Source organism: Plecotus auritus, assembly GCF_963455305.1.
Source record: "Plecotus auritus genome assembly, chromosome: 6".
Lineage (NCBI taxonomy): Eukaryota > Metazoa > Chordata > Mammalia > Chiroptera > Vespertilionidae > Plecotus > Plecotus auritus.
Genome location: NC_137773.1, coordinates 95,540,384 through 95,561,601, shown reverse-complemented (window position 1 = coordinate 95,561,601; position 21,218 = coordinate 95,540,384). Strand labels below are relative to the sequence as shown.

Below are 21,218 nucleotides of genomic sequence, written 5' to 3'. Positions count from 1 at the left end.
TCTCATTTACTTTCACAGTCACCTTATTACATAAACCATACTCATTTTGTAGGTAGGGAAACGGAGGCACAACTGTAATCCAACCTATGCTGAGTGTTCCATCCTTGCTTTTGTCACTACCCATTGTAAGTGGATGTAAATACCTTTAAGACAATATTTCTCAACCTTTTTCTCATTATCATCCCCTTTGAAAAAAACAACTTTAATGAGAGAAGTTAAATACTGATGAATAAGATTTTGTCAGGGAAGGTGAAGCTTTGGAGGGCCACAAACCATTGAAATATCTTTGGGGTGGGACCAAGACTTTTTGGTCCCACCCCAAACCACCTTTTGTCCTTTTGGGGTTAATATTGCCCCCATTGATAACTTAGAGTCTCTTCTTAAATCCTCCCCCAAGGATATTTTTTCCATTGATTTTTAGAGAAAGTGGAAGGGAGGGAGGAGGGAGAAAGAGAGAGAGAGAGAGAGAGAGAGAGAGAGAGAGAGAGAGAGAGAGAGAAACATTGACCTGAGAGAGACACATCAATTGGTTGCCTCCCCAGTGGGGCCAGGGATTGAACTTGTAATCGAGGTATGTGCCCTTGACTGGGAATCAAGCCTGCTATACTCTAACCACTGAGAAACCTTGCCAGGGCAATAACTTAAATTTTAAGTGGAAAGGACATATGGGTGTTTCCCATTTGGGGCTGTTACAGGTTTTTGTGTGAACATACATTTTCATTTATCTGGGCCTGCCCAAGAGTGCAAGTGCTGGATCACATGATAGTTGCATGTTTTTATTTTTTTTTTTGTGGTAAGAACACGTAACATGAGATCTATCCTCTTAAGAAATTTTTTCATATGTTTTTTAAATTGATTTTTGGAAAGGGAGAGGGAAAAGGGAGAGAGAGATAGAAACATCAATGAGAGAGAAACATCAATCAGCTGCCTCCTGTATGCCCCCTACTGGGGAACAAGCCTGAAACCCGGGCATGTGCCCTGACTGGAACCCAACCAGCGACCTCTTGGTACATGGGACAATGCTCAACCACTGAGCCACACCGGCCGGGCTTAAGACATTTTTAAGTGTACAGTACATTAATGTTGACTATAGGTGCAATTTTGTGCAGCAGATCTTAGAGCTTGCTCATCTTGTCTGGCTGTTTTAGTTGCATTAATGACCACTAGATCTTCAGAATTCTATGGGGTAGGTATTAAAGTAATTTCCACCTTATAAAACAAGGCTCAGAGAGGTCAGGTGACGGGCCTGAGGCTGCACAGCTAGTGGTTGGAGAACTGGTATTTGCATTGGGGTCTGCTTGCAGGCCCTTCCCCCCCCCCCCCCCCCCCCGCCACACACACACACACCACCACGCTGCCTGTCTCTGGAAGGTATCCCCTGCTCGCAGGCTCACCCGGTGGTGGCAGATGTGGTCTGAGGTTCTGTGACCTCCCACAGCCCTTCTCCTTGCCCTGGTGGCCATGGACATACTCAGGCTGTTGTCCAAAGAGCTGGGCTGTAACTTGAGTCTCCCCCAGGCTGGGGGTGATGGGGCGGGTGGGCGGGTGACAGCCAGGGCAGGGAGATTTTTCTCAGACACTGGTGTGTGGCAGCCTGGCAACTGGGTGGCATTGAGGAGACTGGGGGCTTCTGGAGCCTGTTCTTGGCAGTGGCCTTCACCATGGGCAACAAGCAAACAGTCTTCACTCATGAGCAGTTGGAAGAATATCAGGTAGGAGTGATGAGCGGGGTCCTCAGTGGGTTTGTCAGCCTTGGATTCCTGGCCTGAGGAACGGGGACAGCATCCCTTGCTCCTGGGTGTGCAGGCACAAGGGTTCCTGTGTGCGGCATCGGCAGAAATGAGAATGGAGTGGTGGAGGAGGAAGGAGGCCCCCCGGGTAGGGTCTGGGCCAAGCCAACATCTCTCTCCGCAGGACTGCACCTTCTTCACAAGGAAGGAAATCATGAGGTCAGTCTGGGGATGAAGACCTGGAAACAACTTTCTATACGTTGCTGCTGGAGGAGGTTTGCAATTTGACAAGACTCAATGCTTCACGGGAGAGTGATAATTAATGTTCTGAGGGAGGCAGAGATAGGGAGGCTGAGAAGTCACCTCTTGTCACATTGTCACGCCTCTAGGCTGACAAGCTTAGGCTTTCTCCCAAGGGTGGCAGGGAGCCATGGAGAGGGTGTGAGCAGGGGAGAGACAGATCAGCATGTTAGAAGGCCCCCCTGAGGCCAATGCAAAGAGGCTGGGACTGGAGGCTGGGAGCCCAGAGGCAGAGTCCACAGCCAGCTCTGGGCTTTGAAGTTGGCATCAAGGGGAGGGTGCGGGAGGCACCCTGAGGCTGCTGCAAGCCCCTGGTGTGAGCGAGACAGGTATAGATGGGTACCCCACATCACCGCTTGGCCCATGGTGCCATTGTCCAGAGGCTCTGACCCAGGACTTGGAGCTGTGAAACCCAAGCTTCCCAGGGTTTGGCTGCAGAGTGATCGAGGCCAAGGGTCCAATTATGTGGGCATAGGGCATCCATTATTGATGGGCACACCTTTCATGAGTGAGTCCCATTGTCTGGGTGAGGACAATTATCAGGGTCAACCTGGCCATCATTATCGAATTACTGATGGGAAACTGAGGCTGGAACAGGGGCGGCTGACCCTGGATTTGCAGATGGGCCAAGTCCCAAGGAGTTTGAGGGCTGACATGTTGTCTGTCCCCAGCTTCTCATGTGTTAGACAGACTAACTGAAGCTCAGAGGATTAGAGGGACTTGCTCAAGTCCATACAGAAACCCAAACTCAGGTTGTTCCCTGAGGGGACCCAAATAAGGAACTGGGTGGTCATGACTGAATTCCAGATACTCCCTCCTTGAGTGCCTAGTCGTCATTTGACCCAGGGACTCCTGTCCCCTTCTGAGACATTCCTTAGAAGCTTGGGGACCTCTAACTCATCAAGGATGGTCTCTACAAGGCTGCTGCTCAGCATGCTCCTCCAATGAAGGTATGGCATCACCAGGTGAGGTCATCAGCGTGGAGAGCTGGCCTCCCAGGCTAGGCAGTGTGTATGTCATTTGGTGTTTTCCAAAGCGCACTTCAGTCACCCTTTCAAAGACCTGAATTTTAGCCTTTGTCTTTGCTCTGTCCCATTGAGGGAACCCTGCTTCTCATTATGGAGGGAGAAAACCAAAGTGTGAGGATGGGAATCTTTAGAGGCATGAACTTGCCAATAATGTGATGATGTCCAGGGTTTCATAGGTTGGCTTAGATTCTCTAAATGCTTATTGTGCAATGACCTTAAGCACTTTCCCTTCTGCCCACCCAATCTATGTGGTGAGCTCCTATTCATGCTTCAAAGCCCAGCACCAATGCCTCCTCCTTCAGGAAGTCCTTCCTCCTCCATGGCTTGCATTCCCCATTCAGGTCTCCCTGAGCTCTAGGGCCCTCTTTCTTTTTTGTGTGTTGGTGGAGAGGGTTAAACAATTCTTTACTGTTGAAAGTATTACATATGTCTCCTATTTTCCCCCATTGACCACCTCCAGCCCACCCCTGCCCCTCCCCCAGGCCCTCACCATCCCATTGTCTGTGGCCATGGGCCTTGTATATATGCATACAAGGTTCTTGGTTGATTACTTCCCACCCATCCACCTTCCCCGCACCCCATAGGGCCCTCTTTCTACCTTGTCTGTGACCCCAGGGAGATAGAGGTGGCTGTCTCTATCTCTGGGTCTCTATCCCCCCCCGGGTCAAGGGCTGATGGCTCTTAGGAACCCAGCATCTTTCAGCATAGAGTGAGCAGCTGCAAGTGAGAGAGGAGGGTCAAGTCCTCTTCCTCCCATCATCTCCCAACCTTGCCCGGTGTTTCCATCCCTACACCAGGCTCTTCTATCGCTACCAGGACCTGGCCCCCCAGCTTGTCCCCCTCGACTATACCAGCTGCCCTGACGTGAAGGTGCCATACGAGCTCATCGGCACCATGCCCGAGCTGAAGGTATGCTTAGGCAATGGGGCAGGCAGGGAAAAATAGTAGCGATGTCCTTTGCTGCATTCCTGTGAGGTGAGTGCTGCAATTATTCCCATTTTATGGATGAGAAAACCGAAGTTCAGAGAGTTTAAGACACTTGTTCATGGCCACACAGCCAGGAAGTGACATAGATAGGATTCAAACCCTGGGTTGTTGGGAGGATGAGATAGGATAATGCAGGTATAGGGCTTAGTACAAGGCCTGTTGCATGGCGAGTACTCAGGGAACATTAGTTATGTTCATGGTAAGGAACCACTACATGCAAGTTCTTCTCAGCTGGATATTCAACACATGGTTTGTGTCTCTAAAAGGGACTTGTGGAATGAGTGACTGTGCATAGAGGTTATTGTATCATAAGGGAACAGAATGGGTTCCATAACATGAGTAAAAAATCCATCCATACAGCTGGAACCAGGGTCTCTGAGGATGGGCTCAGGAATCTTCTTCTGTCTCTCAGCTCCCCCAAGAAGAGGCTTCAGTCTCAATCAGCCCTTCCTCTTGAGGTAGTGAAGGGAATGCCTAGTGCCCAGATTTCCTCCTGTCAGCTCTGCAACCAGCAGAAAGCAGGTCCTTTCATCCCAACTTTTCAGAAAACATCCCAGGGCAGCTTCTGGTTGGCCAGTTTAAGTCACATGCCTATCCCAGAGTCAATCATGGTTACTAGGTGAATGGAAATCTCTGATAGTCCTTAGCAGGGTCATGTGGCTGCCTCTGTAGCTGGGAGTAGGGGCAGAGAGTGGAAGTGCCTGAAGTCCTTTCCAGGGACCCTGATAGGGAGGGAGTCTTGATGGGGGGTACTTGGAGGTTCCCAAGAAGGTGGGTACCGAGAGGGAGACCACATGGAGCCTGAGAGCCTAATCAGTGATGGCTTCCCCGCTTCCTGTTCCCAGGACAACCCGTTCCGCCAGAGGATTGCCCAGGTCTTCTCCGAGGATGGGGATGGCCACATGACCTTGGATAACTTCCTGGACATGTTTTCTGTGATGAGTGAAATGGCTCCCCGTGACCTCAAAGCCTACTATGCTTTCAAAATCTATGGTGTGTGCAGGGCCGGCGGTAAGGGCTGCACAGTGGGGAGTGGAAACAAGACCAAGCCCACGGCCAGAGGCTGCCCTGCTGTCACAGTGTCTCCCCAAGGGCTTCAAAGGCCAACTTGGTCCTGTCTTCCACCCACCCCATACCTCCTGACCTCACCTCCTTGCTCCCTCAATTCCAGCCACACCAGCCTCGCTCTTTCTCCAACACGCCCAACTCTTTCTGCCTCCAGCCTTTGCCTCTGCTCTATCCTCTGCCCAGAACACCTTTCTCCTGGCTCCTTCTTATCTTAAAGTCTTGGTCAAAAGTAGCCCCCACCCCCCAGTTTTTCTCCAACCCACATTTTTATTTCTCTCCTAGGATGGAATAATGCTGCTTAATTTCTTGTTCATTGATCTGTTCACTTCTTATTGACTTTCTCTCTGAGGAGACCCAGGGCAGCAACAGTATCCATTTAGTTCACCATCTGTTTCCTGTGCCTGGCACATAGTAGGCATTACATAAAGACTTGCTGAGTGAGTGAATGAATGAAAAAACAGTTATCATGGTGCCTGGTACATAAGTGCTCAATAAATACTTGAATGAATGAATGAAAATTTACCACAGTGCCTGCCACAAAATAGGTGCTCAATAAATACTTGCTGAGTGATGAATGAATGAAAAAGGTATCATATTACCTGGCACATCATACGTGCTCAACAAGTATTTGTTGAATGTACGAATGAATGAACTTGTCCCTGCCCAATTCAAAGCAAGACCCAGTTTATCTCTGAGGGCCTGGGGTTCCCTCCAGAGCCTCAGTTTCCTCCTCTGTAATATGGAGATGAGATATGCCCCTGCTGGCCTAGCCTGCCTGCCACCCGCTGTCTGCCTACCCCACGTCTCCATGCATTCTACTCTGCAGACTTTAACAATGATGACTACATCTGTATGTGGGACTTGGAGCAGACGGTGACCAAGCTGACCCGGGGGGAGCTGAGCGCTGAGGAGGTGAGCCTGGTGTGCGAGAAGGTGCTGGATGAGGCCGATGGGGACCATGATGGGCGGCTGTCCCTGGAAGACTTCCAAAACATGATCCTGCGGGCGCCCGACTTCCTCAGGTGACCCTTCTTGTCACCCCACACAATCCACTTCCACATGTGAGAAAGGATCTTATGGAACTAGTTCATAGACTCCATTTGTGAAAGTTCCTTCATTCATTCATTTGTGAACTTTCCCAACCTCCCTGGCCTCAGTCCCTGCACCTTTAAGCCAGGGATAATTAGGAACCCCAGGGCACCTCCTGTGGGTGGTCAGGCCTACTTGCTTGAACACCTTGCAGTGAACAGTCTGTACAACTGTATTTGGCAGCCCTGGGAGAATCAGACCCCCCACTGTAGGGTGGATAGTAAGGGTTGCATGAGTTCGTGCAGGAGGTGACCCACCAGTTTTTTGTATCTCCAATGAGCTAAGAATCATTTTTAAATTGCATTTTTAAATGGTTGGGGGTGGGTGGCAGGAATCAAAAAATAATAAGACTCCATGACACACGAAAGTGACATGAAATTGAAATGTCCAGGTCATTCAATAGTTTTACTGGCACACAGCCATGCCCTTTTGTGTACAGATTGTCTATGGCTGCTTTCAAGTTATAAGGCAGAGTTTAGTCATTGGGCATTTCAACTATTTGGTCCTTTCCAGAAAAAAAGTTGGCTGACCCCTGAGTTAGTCCATGGAACAAATTTAGAGCAGTGCCTGGCACACAGTAGGTGCTCAATAACTGTGCTGTGGTTGCTGGTGTGGCTGTTCTTATTGGTGGTGTCTTTACATGCACAGAGGGCTTCCTTTCTCTGTCATGGATAAGCAAGGGTGGTCTCCTGGCAGATGGAGACACCTACTGTGTGTCACGCTCTCAGCCCTCAATACAACCCTATGAAGGGGAGACAGCTATTATTCTCACTTCACAGGGGAGCAAACTGAGGCCCCTACAGGGGTAGCCATTCACTCAGAGTCCTACAGCAAATCTGAATGTGAACTGATTCAGAGATCTGATCCCAACCCCAGGGGGAAAGGGTCAGGAGAGCCACAGCCTAGGGCTTCTGGAGGAGGAGGTCCATCTTCCCATGTGACTTCTGGCGGCCTGGGGGACTCCCAGTGGGAGTGCTGGGGAGGAAGATGCAGGAGGGCAGCCCTCTGCCTGATGACACTGATCCTTTCCTCTCTGCACACAGCACCTTCCACATCCGCATCTGAGGACCATGGAGGAGCCGGGCCAGAGGAGGGCAGGGTGACCCCTCATCTCACTGTAGAATCTGGACTCTGGGAATAAACACATCACTGAGCCACACCTACCTTAAACCTGGTGGATGGGAAGGAAGAGATCTGGGAGCTCACCTCTGCTCTCCCTGTGTGACCCTGGGTGTGGCTGCACCCTCTCTGGGCTACCAACTCCCTGATTGAAAAAGGAAGAGTCTGACTTCTAGATCTTTCCCCCACTGTGAAGGCTGGGGGTGCTTTGCTGTGCGTTTGGTGAGCAGAGACGAGGTGTGCAGATGAGGCATGCTGTCCCACCCCAGGGCCCCCCAAGGCCAAACCCTAGTCCCCTTTTTCCTCAATCCCTGAATTCTTCAAAGGAACTGAAGGTTTAACTCCTTATTTATTTAATATATTTTTTATTGATTTCAGAGAGGAAGAGAGATAGAGATAGAGATATATATATATATATTAATGATGAGAGAGAATCATTGATTAGCTGTCTCCTGCACACCCCACATTGGGGACTGAGCCCACAACCTGGGCATGTGTCCTGACTGGGAATCGAACCATGACCTCCTGGTTCATAGATCAATGCTCAACCACTGCGCCACGCCCGCCAGGCAAGTCCTTGCTTATTTATTCAAGCTGCCAGGGGAGGCCTCTGCGGGGGTGCCAGGCGTGCCACTCACTGAGACAGGCACAGTACTTCAACGTTTATGAAGCACCCGCCCCTCTGCCATCTCATTGGATCCCAGCAGGGCTGGCCGAGAACCAGTCACACTTCATTCAGAGAGAACAGAATGACTTGCCCAAGACCACACCTCAAGTCTCTACAGAGGAGGACTTGACCCCCTGGCCCAGCTCACTCCAGATCCCAGACCTCTACACTCTGTGGATTTGGGAAGCCCCTCACCCACTCTACCAGCGGCCACCCCAGGGGCCCTAGTCAGTCCAAACAGTGGTCATTTTGAGTGGGGCAACCGAGAGCAGCCCCAGGGACCTTCCAGACACTCCCACTGGGTAGCGTTTCTAGAGAGCCCACTCCCACCCTAAACTCCTCCTGTGCACCAAAAGCACCTACTATGCACCAAAGCCCTAGGATTTACATACATCCTACTGCTTCGTCCTGAACAAGAGGACAGTCCTACTCTTCTCCCCATTTTCCAGGTGAGGAAATAGGCCCCGGGAGACCTAGTGACTCCCCAAAGGCCACCCAGCCATGCAACCCATGATTCCCCCTGCAGAGTCCACCTCAACCACAGTCCCGGGCTGCCTCTCCCTTTTTAAAGCAAAGGACACATTTGCTTCTCCTAAAGCTGACGTTGGTGTGCACCAAGCCCTCCACAAGTCTCATCTCTTTCTTTTGCATGAGAACCCGGGAGGGAGGCGTGTCCAGAAGGGAGAGCTGAGCCTGGGTGCAGGGGATGTGGGGGAAAGGACTCCGAATGGCATGACTTCCAACCCTGGCACTGACACGCAGTAGACTGTGACCATGGTGACTTTGACCATGCCTCGCCTCCTCTCGGAACCTGGCTCTTTGAAATGTGCAGGAGGTGCCTACCCGATGGGTCTGCTCAGAGGCAGGAGTAAAAGAAATCATGGACACGGAGAGTGTCGGTATGGGACTGGCACACAGTAGGTGTCGCAGGTTCTTGCTGTAACTTATTAACTGATCCTTCTTCTTCACATAACCAGGCCACCCTGGCAATTGCAGAACCAGACCTAAGTATCGTCTTTATTACATTTCTCAGGTCCCAGAGGGCTGGTGGGCAGAAGGCAAGGGGTCCAGGTGTGAGCAGCCCCTGGCACCAAGGGTCCCAGAGCCAGGGCGAACCTCTTTGCTAGCAGTACCCAGGGGCAAAGGGTGGCGGTGGGCGGTACTCCTCGGGGACCCAGTCCTCCTGGGGTTCTGCCAAGCCCCTCAGCTCCAATTTGGACACCTGTGAGGACAGGGCCCTCCCTATTGCTTGGTGCCAACCCCTGGTCTTCGGGGTCACCTCGCTCCAGCTGACTGACCTCGAGGCCTTCCTGGAAGAGTTCTCGCTGTCTTTCCGAGCCCGAGGCTGTGAGGGGCTTGCGGGTGACGTGGCCACAAAGGGGTCCGTGTAGATGTTACCGTCCCAGACCGCATCATCCGCTCCTGTCGCTGAGCCGTGAGTCACCTCCGATCGCTCGGGGTCCCGGAGTGATGACAAGCTCACGGTGGCCAGGTGGGATTTCAGCTGCTGATGGACCTTCTTGCCCGTCTGAGGGAGTGTCTTGAGGTTCCTCCAGAGTTTCTGGCAGGCCTCCTCCAGAGGGGCTTTTGGGGGGCAGGAGGAAGCAGCTGCCTCCGCGGGCACTCTGTCCAGCGCTGCGGACGGCGTCCTTTCCTTCTGCCCGTGGAGCACGACTGGCTTTGCGGAGGCCTGAAACCGAGAGCCGGTGAGACCTGGGCCAGCACCCCCCAGCACTCCAACTCTGCCCCAGAAACTGGGATCTGGGCTCCACCCAGATGTCCTAGCTCCGAGAAACGTCCCCGTGTGAACCCCCAAACCTAATCTCGGGCCCCATCCTTTCCATTTCTGTAACCGGCTTCACTCCCTCCCCAGGAGTCAGCAAACCTTTTCTGTAAAGGGCCCGGGAGCAAACAGCTTCCGCTCTGCAGGCCCTCCCGTCTGTCTCACTGCTCAGCTCTCTGTTGTCACGCGAGTGGGCCCGGGTTCCAATAAAACTTTTGGACATGGACATCTGAGTTTCATCTAATTTTCACGAGCCGTGAACTAGTAATTGCCTCAACCATTCAAGAACATAACTGTCCCTCCCATCGCAGCTTCCAACGGCCTGGGCCTCGAAGGCCACACAGAGGCAGGCAGGTGGCCCTCAGGTGGTAGTGTGCTGACCCCTGGGCTCCCCCGTTCAGGCCAAGTGCCTGGCACGTGTGGCAGATGCTGTTGATGGCCCACCCATATCCTCTTTTTATTTTTTAATATGTTTTTATTGATTTCAGAGAGGAAGAGAGAGGGAGAAGAGAGATAGAAACACCAATGATGAGAGAGAATCATGGATCAGCTGCCTCCTGCACGCCCCCTACTGGGGATCAAGCCCGCAACCCAGGCCTGTGCCCCTGACTGGGAATCGAACCGTGACTTCCTGGTTCACAGGTCGGTGCTCATCCACTGAGCCACGCCAGCCGGGCCCTATCCTTTTTTTGTTTGCTTGTTTTGTTTTTGTTAATGCTCACCTGAGGATATTTTGCCCTTGATTTCTTTTAAAAAAAGAGAATGGAAGGAAGAGGGAGAAACAGAAAGAGAGAACCATTGATATGAGAGAGGCACATCGATTGGTTGCCTTCCGTACATGCCCTGACCAGGGCTGGCGATGGAGCCCGCAACCAAGGTACGTGCCCTTGATTGGAATTGAACCTGAGACCCTTCAGTTCGTAGGCCGATGTCCTATCCACTGGGCCAAACTGGCCAGCCCCCACCCATATCCTCTTTGCTCCCAGCTCCACTCCCAAATGCCAACGGCAGGGACTCTGGCCACCAGTGCCCACTGCGTCCACATGGCAGACCAGAAGTGCCAGAGAATCAAATCTCCCAGGAATAGTATTTGACCAATGACTGAGGGAATTTGGAGGATAAATACCCCAGCTCCCTCACCCCTAAGTGGTGATAACGGAGCGGGTAGGCAGATAGGAAACATGAAAACCTGTAAGTAAACAAGACTTCAAATTTCGAGGAGTGCTCTGTTGCAAATAAATAGGGTGATGTGTTGGAGAAGGTGATGGAGGGAGGACCTTAGGTCTGGAGATGGGAGGGAGACACTTGAAGAACTGATGGGAGAAGCCAGTCCTGGGAAATTTGGAGCAGGGCATACAGCACAGCACATGCAAAGGCCCTGACGTTGCTTGAAGCTGGGCTGGTGATGGGCAGAAGGAGGAACTGAGACTGCAGTCAGGATTTTAACCTTGGTGCCTTGGGAAATCACTGGAAGGTTTTAAGCTCGGAGCTACAGGATCTTATCTTCATTCTGAAGGCCCCTGGCAGCTGTTGGCCACCTCTGCTCCTGCTCTTCCCCTGCCCCCGGTTGGAGGTACCAGCTTTCTGTCACATACCTCCTTGGGGGCAGCTACTGGATGGAAAGGTTTCTGATGTTCCCCGGGACCAGGGGCGGGGCTGGCAGCTTCCTCAGCCAGTGCGTTGTAGTGAAGGAAGAGATCCTCGTAATCCACGTTTGCTGGATCCTTCTGCGGACAGAGGGGACCTGCAGCTCAGCTCCAAGGAGGGGGACAGGGACGGGGCTGGGGTCCCCAGACCCTGGGAGTTGGAGCTCAGGAGCTATTCCCACCCACAAATCTGTAACAAAGCATGCTCCACTGAGCGCATTGTGGGCCTAGGCCCTGCCCATAGACCCTTATAAGGAGGTCTGCCCCTCCCACAGCAGCTTCTGAGGGCACAGGTCCACCCACTGAAGATTATGCTAGTCCTACAGATCAGCTAGGGTTACACCTAGCACGTGAAACCTTGTAAAACATCAGACTGAGGGGAAACTAGGACCAGAAGGAGTGGGACCTTGGGGGGCCAGGGACAGAATCACAAGAGAATGAAGGGGACTAAAATGAGTCTGGAGGGCTTAGCCCCTGGAAAGACAACTACTGCCCACCCAGGTCCCAACCCTCACCTGCGGACAGGGCTGCTTCAGCAGCTCCCCATGTGGCCTCATCGGCTGCTGCTGGTGAAAGGTGATCAGGGCGTCCAGCGAGACGTGGGCCTTCTCCTCCCCAGGGATTACCACGCTCCCATCGTCTAGCAGCTTCACCATAAAGTGGCGGCAGCAGTTTTGGGCTCTGCGGAGACACTGCCAGGGTTGGGACATCCTGCTCCCTCATTTCAACCCCCACCCCGCCCCCAAGTCCTTGAACTGGCAGCATCAGGGCTGCAGCCTGACCTCACAGGTTCCTATGTAAGCTTCTCTACTCGTTAGCCATGTGACATTTGGTAGGTGCCTAACAGCACGGTGCCTCAGTTTCCCCATCTATAACATGGGGCTACGAAGACTGACCTCAGCAGTTCTTGTGAAGATGAAACAAGGAACTGCAGGAAAAGCTTAGCTCGGTGCCTGGCTAGGGGTAAATGATCAATAGAAATGATCATGAAAATCTGATCAGGCTTCAGCCGGAGGCTCGGTGCCTGGCACTCTGCTCCGTTAATGAATGGGTGCATTTATGAATGGCCTACTATGCACTTACTATATGTGTTAATCCTCACATCAAGACAATTAATTTTAGCATCCTGTGTTAGAGATGAGGACTCTGAGGGAGGGACAGAAAGGCTGAGGAACTTGTCCAAGGTCACAGTGTGTAAGGAGCAGAACCGAGCCTTGTGCTGTTTGACTCAGGTCCTAAGGTTTTCCCGCTAATGGAACCGTTGGTTTTTTGTTTGTTTCGTTTTTCATTCCTTTGGCCTGGAATTCTTTCAAAAAGTAGTTTGTTCTGCTGAATCCTCTCACTGGGATGCCAGATCAGGCTTTGAAGCCTCAAGTAGCTGGACTGCCCTGAGTTTCCAACACATTCTCCTTAGCGGAGTCAGAGCGCTGCCAAGCAGATGGCAGAAGGGAGGTGGATGGTTAGGGAAAGGGCCGTGGCCAGTCTCAGGCCTCTAGCAGCTCCTGTTCTCAGACACACAGTCTTCGTTACCACAGACCCCAGTCTGCTGGATACAGCCAGGCCTGCAGCTGCTCACTCTTCAGCCAGATCAGTCCAGAACTTCATACCAGTTGCTTTTGAAACCTGTGATATGAAGCTCCCCTTGCCCCTCCAAGGAAGCCCGGAGCCCGCCGTTCCCAAGCCCAGGCCTTACTTGTAGGAGAGTGTGTAGCCCACATGACTGTGACTGACTCTGATGAGAAAGGATCCCAGTGGCTGCGACTCCAGCAAATTCTCTGCGTCCCTGGAAAGGCACACACAGGTGGGAGAGGCTGAGGTCTAGCCGCCCCGTGTACTGCCCAGACCCTTCCAGGACTGAGCAACAACCTAAAACACATTTTTTTCTTGGTTGTTTCAGACTTTGGAATATTCAGGTGGTCCCCCAGAGGTGGTAAAGGCCTCTGATGACCTTGACCCCAGAGCCCACAGCCCCTGCCTGCCTTCCAATGCCTGGAATCCACTCAGGAAGGCACCTTTGCGTGGATCTGAGTATGACAGGTAACAAAGCAAGAGCTGTTTCCAGATGCATTTGAGATAAAAACCCAGCTCTGCTGTTCATTCACGGTGTGACCCCTGGTAAGGACAGTCCCTTTCTGACCTCAGCTTCCTCAAGGGGACAGAAAACCCTCACTCCCAGGGCCAATGTGAGGACAGACAAAATGCGTGCAGCGTGAGAACTTCCGCATGGTGTGTGCTTTCAAAATGTTCACTGTTAGCACACTTGACCCTTGAACTGACCTGCCAGGTCCAAGCAGATTTTTTCCCAATAAATATACAAATTGGCCCTCTGTATAGTATTTTTGGTCCGAGGTTGGGAATCCATGGATGTGGAGGGCTGACTGTATGCCTTAACCTACACCATTTTACGGAGGGGACTTGAGCATCTGCAGATTTTGGTATCCATGGGGGGGAGGGGTCCTGGAACCAATCCCCAGGGATATTGGGGAATGACTGTAGTTGTTTTTGAGGAGTCAAAAGTTATATAAAGGACTCAGAGTTGGCACCCCTAAACTGTATTACTATCATTATTACTATTTCCTGGTGTGCACAGAGAATGGCTTTCTATGGGGAGCCTTTGGACCCGTGTTGTCCAGTACAGGGGCCGTTGTCCACATGTGGCTACTGAGTGCTTAAAATGTAGCTGGTCTTGCCCTAGCCAGGTTTCTCAGTGGTTAGAGCATCAGCCCATGGACTGAGGGGCTCAATCCCTGGTCCCGGTGTGTCTCACGACACATCAATGTTTCTCTTTTCTCTCTCTCTCCCCCTCCCTTTCACTCTCTCTAAAATCAATGGAAAAAATATCCTTGGGTGAGGATTAACAACAACAAAAAAATGTGGCTGGTCTGAATCAAGATGTGCTTTTAGCATACAATACACACCAGATTTTAAAGACTTAGCCCACAGCATAGGAAATACAGTAAAAAATATTGTAATAACTATACAGTATATGGTGTCACATGGTTACTAGACTCATCATAAGTTATATAAATGTCTAATCCCTATGTTGTACACCTGAAACTAATGTAATATGGTATGTCAATTGCAATTTAAACATTTTTTAATTATAAAAAATAAAAAATAAAGGCAGTACAAATAAAGAAATATGTATTCTGTCTCATGAGTGATTTATTTAGTATTAATTACTTGTTGAAATGATAATATCATGGATATACTGGGTCAAACAAAAGATGTGATTAAAATTAACTGCTTCTGCTTCTTTTAATATAGCTACTAGAATTTTTAAAATTACAATGTATGGCTCATATTATATCTTACTGGCACGCCCCAGAACTCAGAAACCATGTCGAGTCCTGTCTCTCTTGGCTTTTGCAATGTTCTCTCAATTTCCTAAATGTCAGGGGTGGCGAGAAATGTTCCTTTCTCCATTTATTTAGAGCGGGGCCCTGGGGTGACCAAGTATGTGACCTTGTTCATCTCCTCAGAGCTCCGTCTAATGTAGAAAGTGCATGTTAGCCATATACCCGATAGACTGAGAGGAGCTCAGTCCTTAAGAAGGATCCTGAGGCTGCGTCCTGCCGTCATTGATCGGTGATTCCTGGCCTAGGGAGGGGTCTAGGGGGGCGGGTAAGGAGGGGGTTCTGTCCTGTGGCCACTTGTATAGAGAAAGCCAAGGTCCAGAGAGGGAAAATAACTTGCCGAAGGGCACACAGCAAGTCCAGAGGAGACAAGATTCAAGCCCGAAACTCTAAAGCCCTTTTCATCCTCTTAACACACACGTAGGTGAGCCGAGCGCAGAATTCCACAGTGAAAGCCTGCCCAGGTGGGGGCAGACAAAGAGGGTGGAAGGCAGGGTGGGAAGTGCGGGTGTGTCCTCACTGTCTGGAGATGGCACCGTGGAACCACAAAGGGACTCCTCCTTGGGCCAGCTGGCCCACCTGTGTCTGCACGAACCAGTCCAGTCGTGGGGGCAGCGGCGGGGGCAGCTTTCTGGCCTCTGTCATGGCTTCCTGAGGGGGAAGGTGGCACCTGGGGGCAGAAAGGAGGAGAGAGAGTCAGGCCTGGTCCACTTCCCATCTTTATCTGATTCTTGCAGCTCATGGTGCCTCCTCTTTGGAGAAGTCCTCTAGGCTGGACAGAGCAACAGGCTTGAAACTGGCTTGTGTTTCTTGAGCACCTACTATGTGCTGGCACTTTATGCATGTTCACTTATCGATTTTCTTCCAAAAATCCTCCAAGGATAACAAGAATAAAAGAACAAAAGGAAAGCCCTGGCCGGCGTTGCTCAGTGAATAAAGCGTAGGCCCACGCACAGAGTGTCTTGAGTTGGATTCCCTGTCTAGGGCACCTACCTGGGTTGCAGGTTCTATTCCAGCCCTGGTCAGGATGCATACAGGAGGCCACCAATTGATATGCCTCTCTCACATCGATGTATTCTCTCTCTCTCCCTCCCTCCCTCCCTCTCCCACACTCCCTCCCTCCTTCTCTCTCTAAAAATCAATGAAAAAAATATCTATAGGTGAGCATTAACTAAACAAAAAAGAATAAAAGGAAATAATAAGAATACAATGAGGTCAGAGTAAAAAAAATGAAATCATGAGAACAGAAGGGACTAATAAGAATATTATTATTTCATTACTGCAAGTGTTGGAAAATTCTCTTTATAGATACATGTATTTAAGTTTAGAACTGAATTTATTTAAATACTAAGTAACTACCAATGTCCCTGGTGGGATGTGGAGATGTCCAAATGAGGAGTGAATGCATAAAATAGCGGTCACTCGGTAGGTGCCATAAAGGGTTGCCATGGTGGCATTAAACACCACAGAGATGTGACCCAAACAGTTGCTTCTGTCACCAGTGTCACCAGGCGTGGTGGCCATAAATGGCACACCCAGAATGTGTCAGGTGCATGGTTAATTCACACCCATTCTCAATAACTGTAAGCTCAGGTACCACTGGACTTGGTCAGCTAACGACACAGAACTGGAAAACAGAGAAAAAACAGCACTCAATTCGCAAAACAGTCTCAAGTTAGTGTAAAGCCAGCAAAAGGGCTGTGCCCTGCTGGGTGAACCCTCACACTCACCCTAACTTTGTCCCCAAACTGGCCCCACCCCCCACACTGACCAAATCTAATTTTTCAACCCCGTGGAAGGTCATTGTTACCAGGCCGTTTCCACAGAGAGGGGCCCTGTTGACCAACCCAGTCAATACTGACTTCCTCCTGCCAGAAGGCCCATGGCAAACACACCCTCGGGGAGCGACCCAAAGGAATTCTGGGGCAAGTGAAATGGAATCTATCAAGCCATGTGTAATAAGGTAGGGTTACAAAGTGGTTAAGAGCCTGCAATCGGAGCCTGGGTTCAAACCCTCGGCCCCCCTCACCCCCCCCCCCCCCCGACTTAGCTGCTGTGTGATCTTGGGCCTTTCTGTGCCTGTATTTTCAACTGCGATTTGGGGATAATGATGACATTTACCTAGTGCTGTGTAAGCCCTGACAGTGTGTGTGGGTTTTTTCTTTCTTTTTTCTTTTTTTGTAACGCGAGTGCCTGACTTAAGCTTTGATTGCTGAGGCATCCATTTCAGCGATGGCAATCTCCGGTAAACATTGCCAGCCACACTCCGGAAGAGCCAGGCTGCCTTCTCTCACGGAGGCTCCTTTGTTCTAGAGATCTTGGTTGATTTCAGTAATTGACCATTTGGGCTGCTTGCCTGTATGCACGCTTGCTCTACCTCTGATCTCGCTGAGTGATCCCAGGTGTGCTGTATAATGTCCAGGTCCTTAAGTAATAAATGAACCTTTTATTTTTTTAAAAAAGTTTCCTGATGACTATTGCTTGAAGGGCATCTTGAAATCATAATAAGAGCCGCAAGGGCTGATCCAATCACAACATTGGTATTGATTGGTAGAGACCAGCACAAAACACCTGTATATATAACAAATGTCCATGAGTCCAGTAGTGACCCAGCACGGGGTAATGTTTATAGGCTAGTTCTTTCTTCTATCTGGGAGACCACCTTCTTACCCCTCAAGACCCAGCAAAAATAACCCCTCCTCCATGCAGCTTTCCTGCCTTTTCCCCTAGACAAAACCCTGGCACCCTTCTATGTCCCCCACCTTCCCCACAATTCTTGCCTCTGGCCTAGCCTTGCCTAAGGGAGCTGTCTGGTTCTGTCTCCCCCATATTAGGGGTGCCCAGGGTCTAGGTCCGGGCTAGATCCTTTTGGATTTTTCTGGGTCCTCAGCTTCAGCACAGTGGAGGGTGCGGATGTGTGCTGATGAATAGATGGTTTAGTGATGAGTGAGGCCACACTAAGTTTCAAATTCCCGGCCCTGGCATTAGAGCCTTCCCACCGCCTCATCCCTAACAGCATCTCTGTTCTACTCCAAAGTGATCAAATTCTCTCTTTTTTTAAAATATATTTTTATTCATTCAGAGAGGAAGGGAGAGGGAGAGATAGAAACAGCAATGATGAGAGAGAATCATTGATTGGCTGCCTCTTGCATGCCCTCTACTGAGGATCCAGCCCCAACCCAGGCATGTGCCCTTGACTGGAATCCAACCCAGGACCCTTCAGTCCACAGGCCAACGCTCTATCCACTGGCCCAAACCAACTAGGCCCGATCAAGTTCTCTTTCCCCTCCACACGGTTGCTATTCTTTGTCAGAAATGCTCTTTCCCCAACTCCAGCTCCATTTTCCAATGGTCACCGCTGGTGCCTCCAGAAAATGCTCTTGCTCCTCTGGTCCTACCAGCCCCATCACTCCCTCTGGCCCAGCCTGGACCCCGTGCTCTGTCTTCTAGGACTGGGTTGGGGCTGAGACTCTCAGGGGCCCAGCCTCACCCAGCATAGGTGGGCATGTGGTTAACTGAGGAGTCCCCACCCAGGGAACATACCTGGGAGACCCCTGGGCGGCCGAGGCCCTCGCTCTGGCTGTGCCCGTGCTGCCTGTAGGTGCCTGAGTTTCAGTTCAGGGTCCACACGTCATCAGGGCAGGGCCCCAGGCGGTTCCTGTTTCCTTAAGCAGGTGAGCCCGGGGCGGGACTAGGACAACCCCTCTGTCCACACTCCAACAAAGCCGCTGAGCTGCAGGTGGAGGGACACCCTTGCTCCACTCAGATCTGGACAAACCTTTATTGAGCATCTGTTGTGTACCAGATCCTGAGGGGACAGAGAGGAGACCCCAAGACAGACACAAGCCCCACCCTCCCAGTATCTACAATCTAGCGAGCAATGAAGAGAGTAAGAAATTGTCAATGTTGTTTCAAAGCAAACAGCAGGCCAGGAAGCAGGAACCGAGGTTGCAAGAACCCCCGGAGGGGGCCTAACTGATCTGGAGGAAGGGGCACCTGGGGGCAGGTAGGAGCCACTTGACTGGGGGGGCGGGGGTGTGCAGAAAGAATGCATTAGGTAGAGGGAGCCGCCCAAAGGGCCTGAGGCAGGATGGAGCCTGAATAGTCTGAGTCTCACTGTGCACACAGGGCCACATTTTGACTTATGTAAAAAAAAAAACCCACAAAAAACTAAACTAAAAAAAAACCCCAGCCCTGAATGATGTGGCTAAATGGTTAGAGTGTCAGCCCATGTACCAGAGGATCATAGGTTCACTTCCTGATTAAAAGCAGGTGCCTGGGTTGCAGGTTCATCTCTGCCTGCCACCCCCCAACCCACAACCCCTTGGGGCACCTGTGGGAGCAATCAATTGATGTGTCTCTGTCACATCAATGTTTCTCCCTCTCTCTCTCTCTCCCTCTCCCTCTCCCTCTCCCTCTACCCTTCTCCCTCTCCCTCTCCCTCTCCCTCTCCCTCTCCCTCTCCCTCTCCCTCTCCCTCTCCCTCCCCCCCCTTCCACTATCTCTAAAAATCAATGGAAAAATATTCTCGAACTCAGCTGGGGTGGAACAGTGGTTGAGAGTCGACCTATGAACCATGAGGTCATGGTTCGATTCCCAGTCAGGGCACAGGTCTGGATTGCAGGCTCAATCCCCAGTGTGGGGCATGTAGGAGGCAGCTGATCAATGATTCTCTCTCATCATTGTTGTTTCCATCTCTCTCTCCTTTTCCCTTCCTCTCTAAAATAAATAAAAATGTATTTTTAAAAAAATCCTTGGGTGAGGATTAACAACTACAACAAAAATCCAAACCATTTGAAATTATATTTTATTACTGCATTGGCATCATTATTATATATTCATTATTATTGTATTTTTTTGTTTTGTTATTTACTGATTTTAGAAAACTAAAACTACGCACATGCACATAGTGGGCCCTGAGTATGAGAACCTGTGCCTAACTAATCAGCCAGCCCCAGATATATGCTGCCCCCCCGCCCCCCGCCCCCTGCCCACTTTCCTGTCCTAGGAAACGGGCTAAACCACTTCCTCCTCTTTCAGGCAGAAATGGCACAGATCTTCATGGCTGAGCTTGGGGGGCGGGGGGGGGGGGTGGGGGGGCGGGGCGGAGGGGGGACCAGAGGCCCTGTGGGCCTATCGCCCTGGCCCAGCTGGTTTAGATAGCCTCGTGGCAGGCTCAAGCTGGGTGCCAGACCACTCCCTGCTCTATGGGGGAGGGGGTTGCCTGCAGTCTGTGGTTCAACAGCCCCAAGCAGAAAACACGAGGAACCCATTTCTCACTCACCCACTGTGTGGCCTTGGGTGAGTTGCTCAACCAGCCTCTCTGGGTCTGCTTCTTCATCTGTGAAGTCACATGACACTAGCCCTCCTCAGATAGAGACAACCTTCAGGTAGGCAGCAGGGGGCTCAGTTAACAGTAATGATACCAGGACTCTTCACTGTGACTTAACCTGATGCCTTTGTGTGTGGCTGGGGGAGATGCAGGCTTAGGCTCCAGACCTCCCAGGCTGGGCAACCTTGGGCAACTCACTTCACCACTCTGATTCTTCATGCCCTGCATAGCCCGGTGAGCCGGTTCCTAGCCTCAATGATGAGGGGAGGGGATCAGAAGTGCCCAGTGAACCTTGTCAGTTAGAAAGCCTGACCACTGGGGTATCATTTGCATGGCGTTCAGCCTACAGGAATGTGGGCCTTATCAGTCCACCTCCAGCCCAGCCCCGAGGCCCCACCACAGAGGACTGCAGCCTGAGTCCCCCAACCTGCTTGGCAGATGTGGTCTCCCACAAACTAACATCCTCCCCTGAGAATGTCACATCAGAATCCCCACCCCCTAGCCCTCAGTGACGACTGGAAACTGAATGGACAAGTGGTCCCCAGAGGACCTTCTGGAAGGGGACCAGCAGGGAGATCTGGGCTGGGACTCCGAAGCCCCTTCCCCTCAACACCAGGTCTGGACTTTTCACTGGCAGCCTCAGCTGGTGATTGGGATTGCCATGGCTCCTGTACGGTGGGTGGCCCTCCAGGGAAGTGACCACAATGCCACTTTGCCACAGATATCAGGGTGGGCAAGTCAGGCTGGTGGAGCTTCCATGATGGGGGGAGACAAGTTGGCCGTGAGCTGTGAATTCCCACAGATGCTCTGATGATGAGGTGGGAGGAGGGAGGCTGTCTTGGATGGTCAGGATGGGCACAAGTGGGCTGTGCAGATGTTAGAGGACTGCCAGGCCAAGGGTGCAGCAGGTGCAAAGGCACCAGGACAGTGGTGAGCACGGGGTGAAGCGGGAGAGTAAGGCACACAGGGGCTGGGGTGAGGTGAGCCAGGGGAGGATGGCAGAGAAAAGGGAAGAGGTGGGCAGGGCCACCGCATGCAGGGGCTCATGGTCCATGGTGCAGTGTGAGTTATATGGGGTCTGGAGCTCAGACTGGTGTCTGGGATGGATGCACA

General features: G+C 51.3%; 2 protein-coding genes across 3 annotated transcripts; one reads left to right on the top strand and one right to left on the bottom strand.

The window, feature by feature from the left end:
- Positions 1 to 1,661: 1,661 nt before the first annotated feature.
- On the top strand, positions 1,662 to 7,267 carry CIB3 (calcium and integrin binding family member 3; the record flags this gene model as incomplete). Of its 2 annotated transcripts, XM_080674332.1 has the most annotated exons (6): positions 1,662 to 1,712; positions 1,915 to 1,949; positions 3,856 to 3,967; positions 4,891 to 5,038; positions 5,940 to 6,135; positions 7,246 to 7,267. In XM_080674332.1, 6 exons carry the CDS (start codon positions 1,662 to 1,664, stop codon positions 7,265 to 7,267), a joined length of 564 nt encoding a protein of 187 aa, XP_080530458.1. The 2 variants fall into 2 exon arrangements, with proteins under 2 accessions (XP_080530458.1, XP_080530459.1); XM_080674333.1 differs by lacking the exons at positions 1,915 to 1,949; positions 3,856 to 3,967.
- A 1,844-nt stretch (positions 7,268 to 9,111) lies between these two features.
- On the bottom strand, positions 9,112 to 15,418 carry HSH2D (hematopoietic SH2 domain containing; the record flags this gene model as incomplete). Its single annotated transcript, XM_080674451.1, has 5 exons — positions 9,112 to 9,678; positions 11,367 to 11,498; positions 11,933 to 12,098; positions 13,111 to 13,200; positions 15,294 to 15,418. 5 exons carry the CDS (start codon positions 15,416 to 15,418, stop codon positions 9,112 to 9,114), a joined length of 1,080 nt encoding a protein of 359 aa, XP_080530577.1.
- Between the last annotated feature and the right edge of the window lie 5,800 nt (positions 15,419 to 21,218).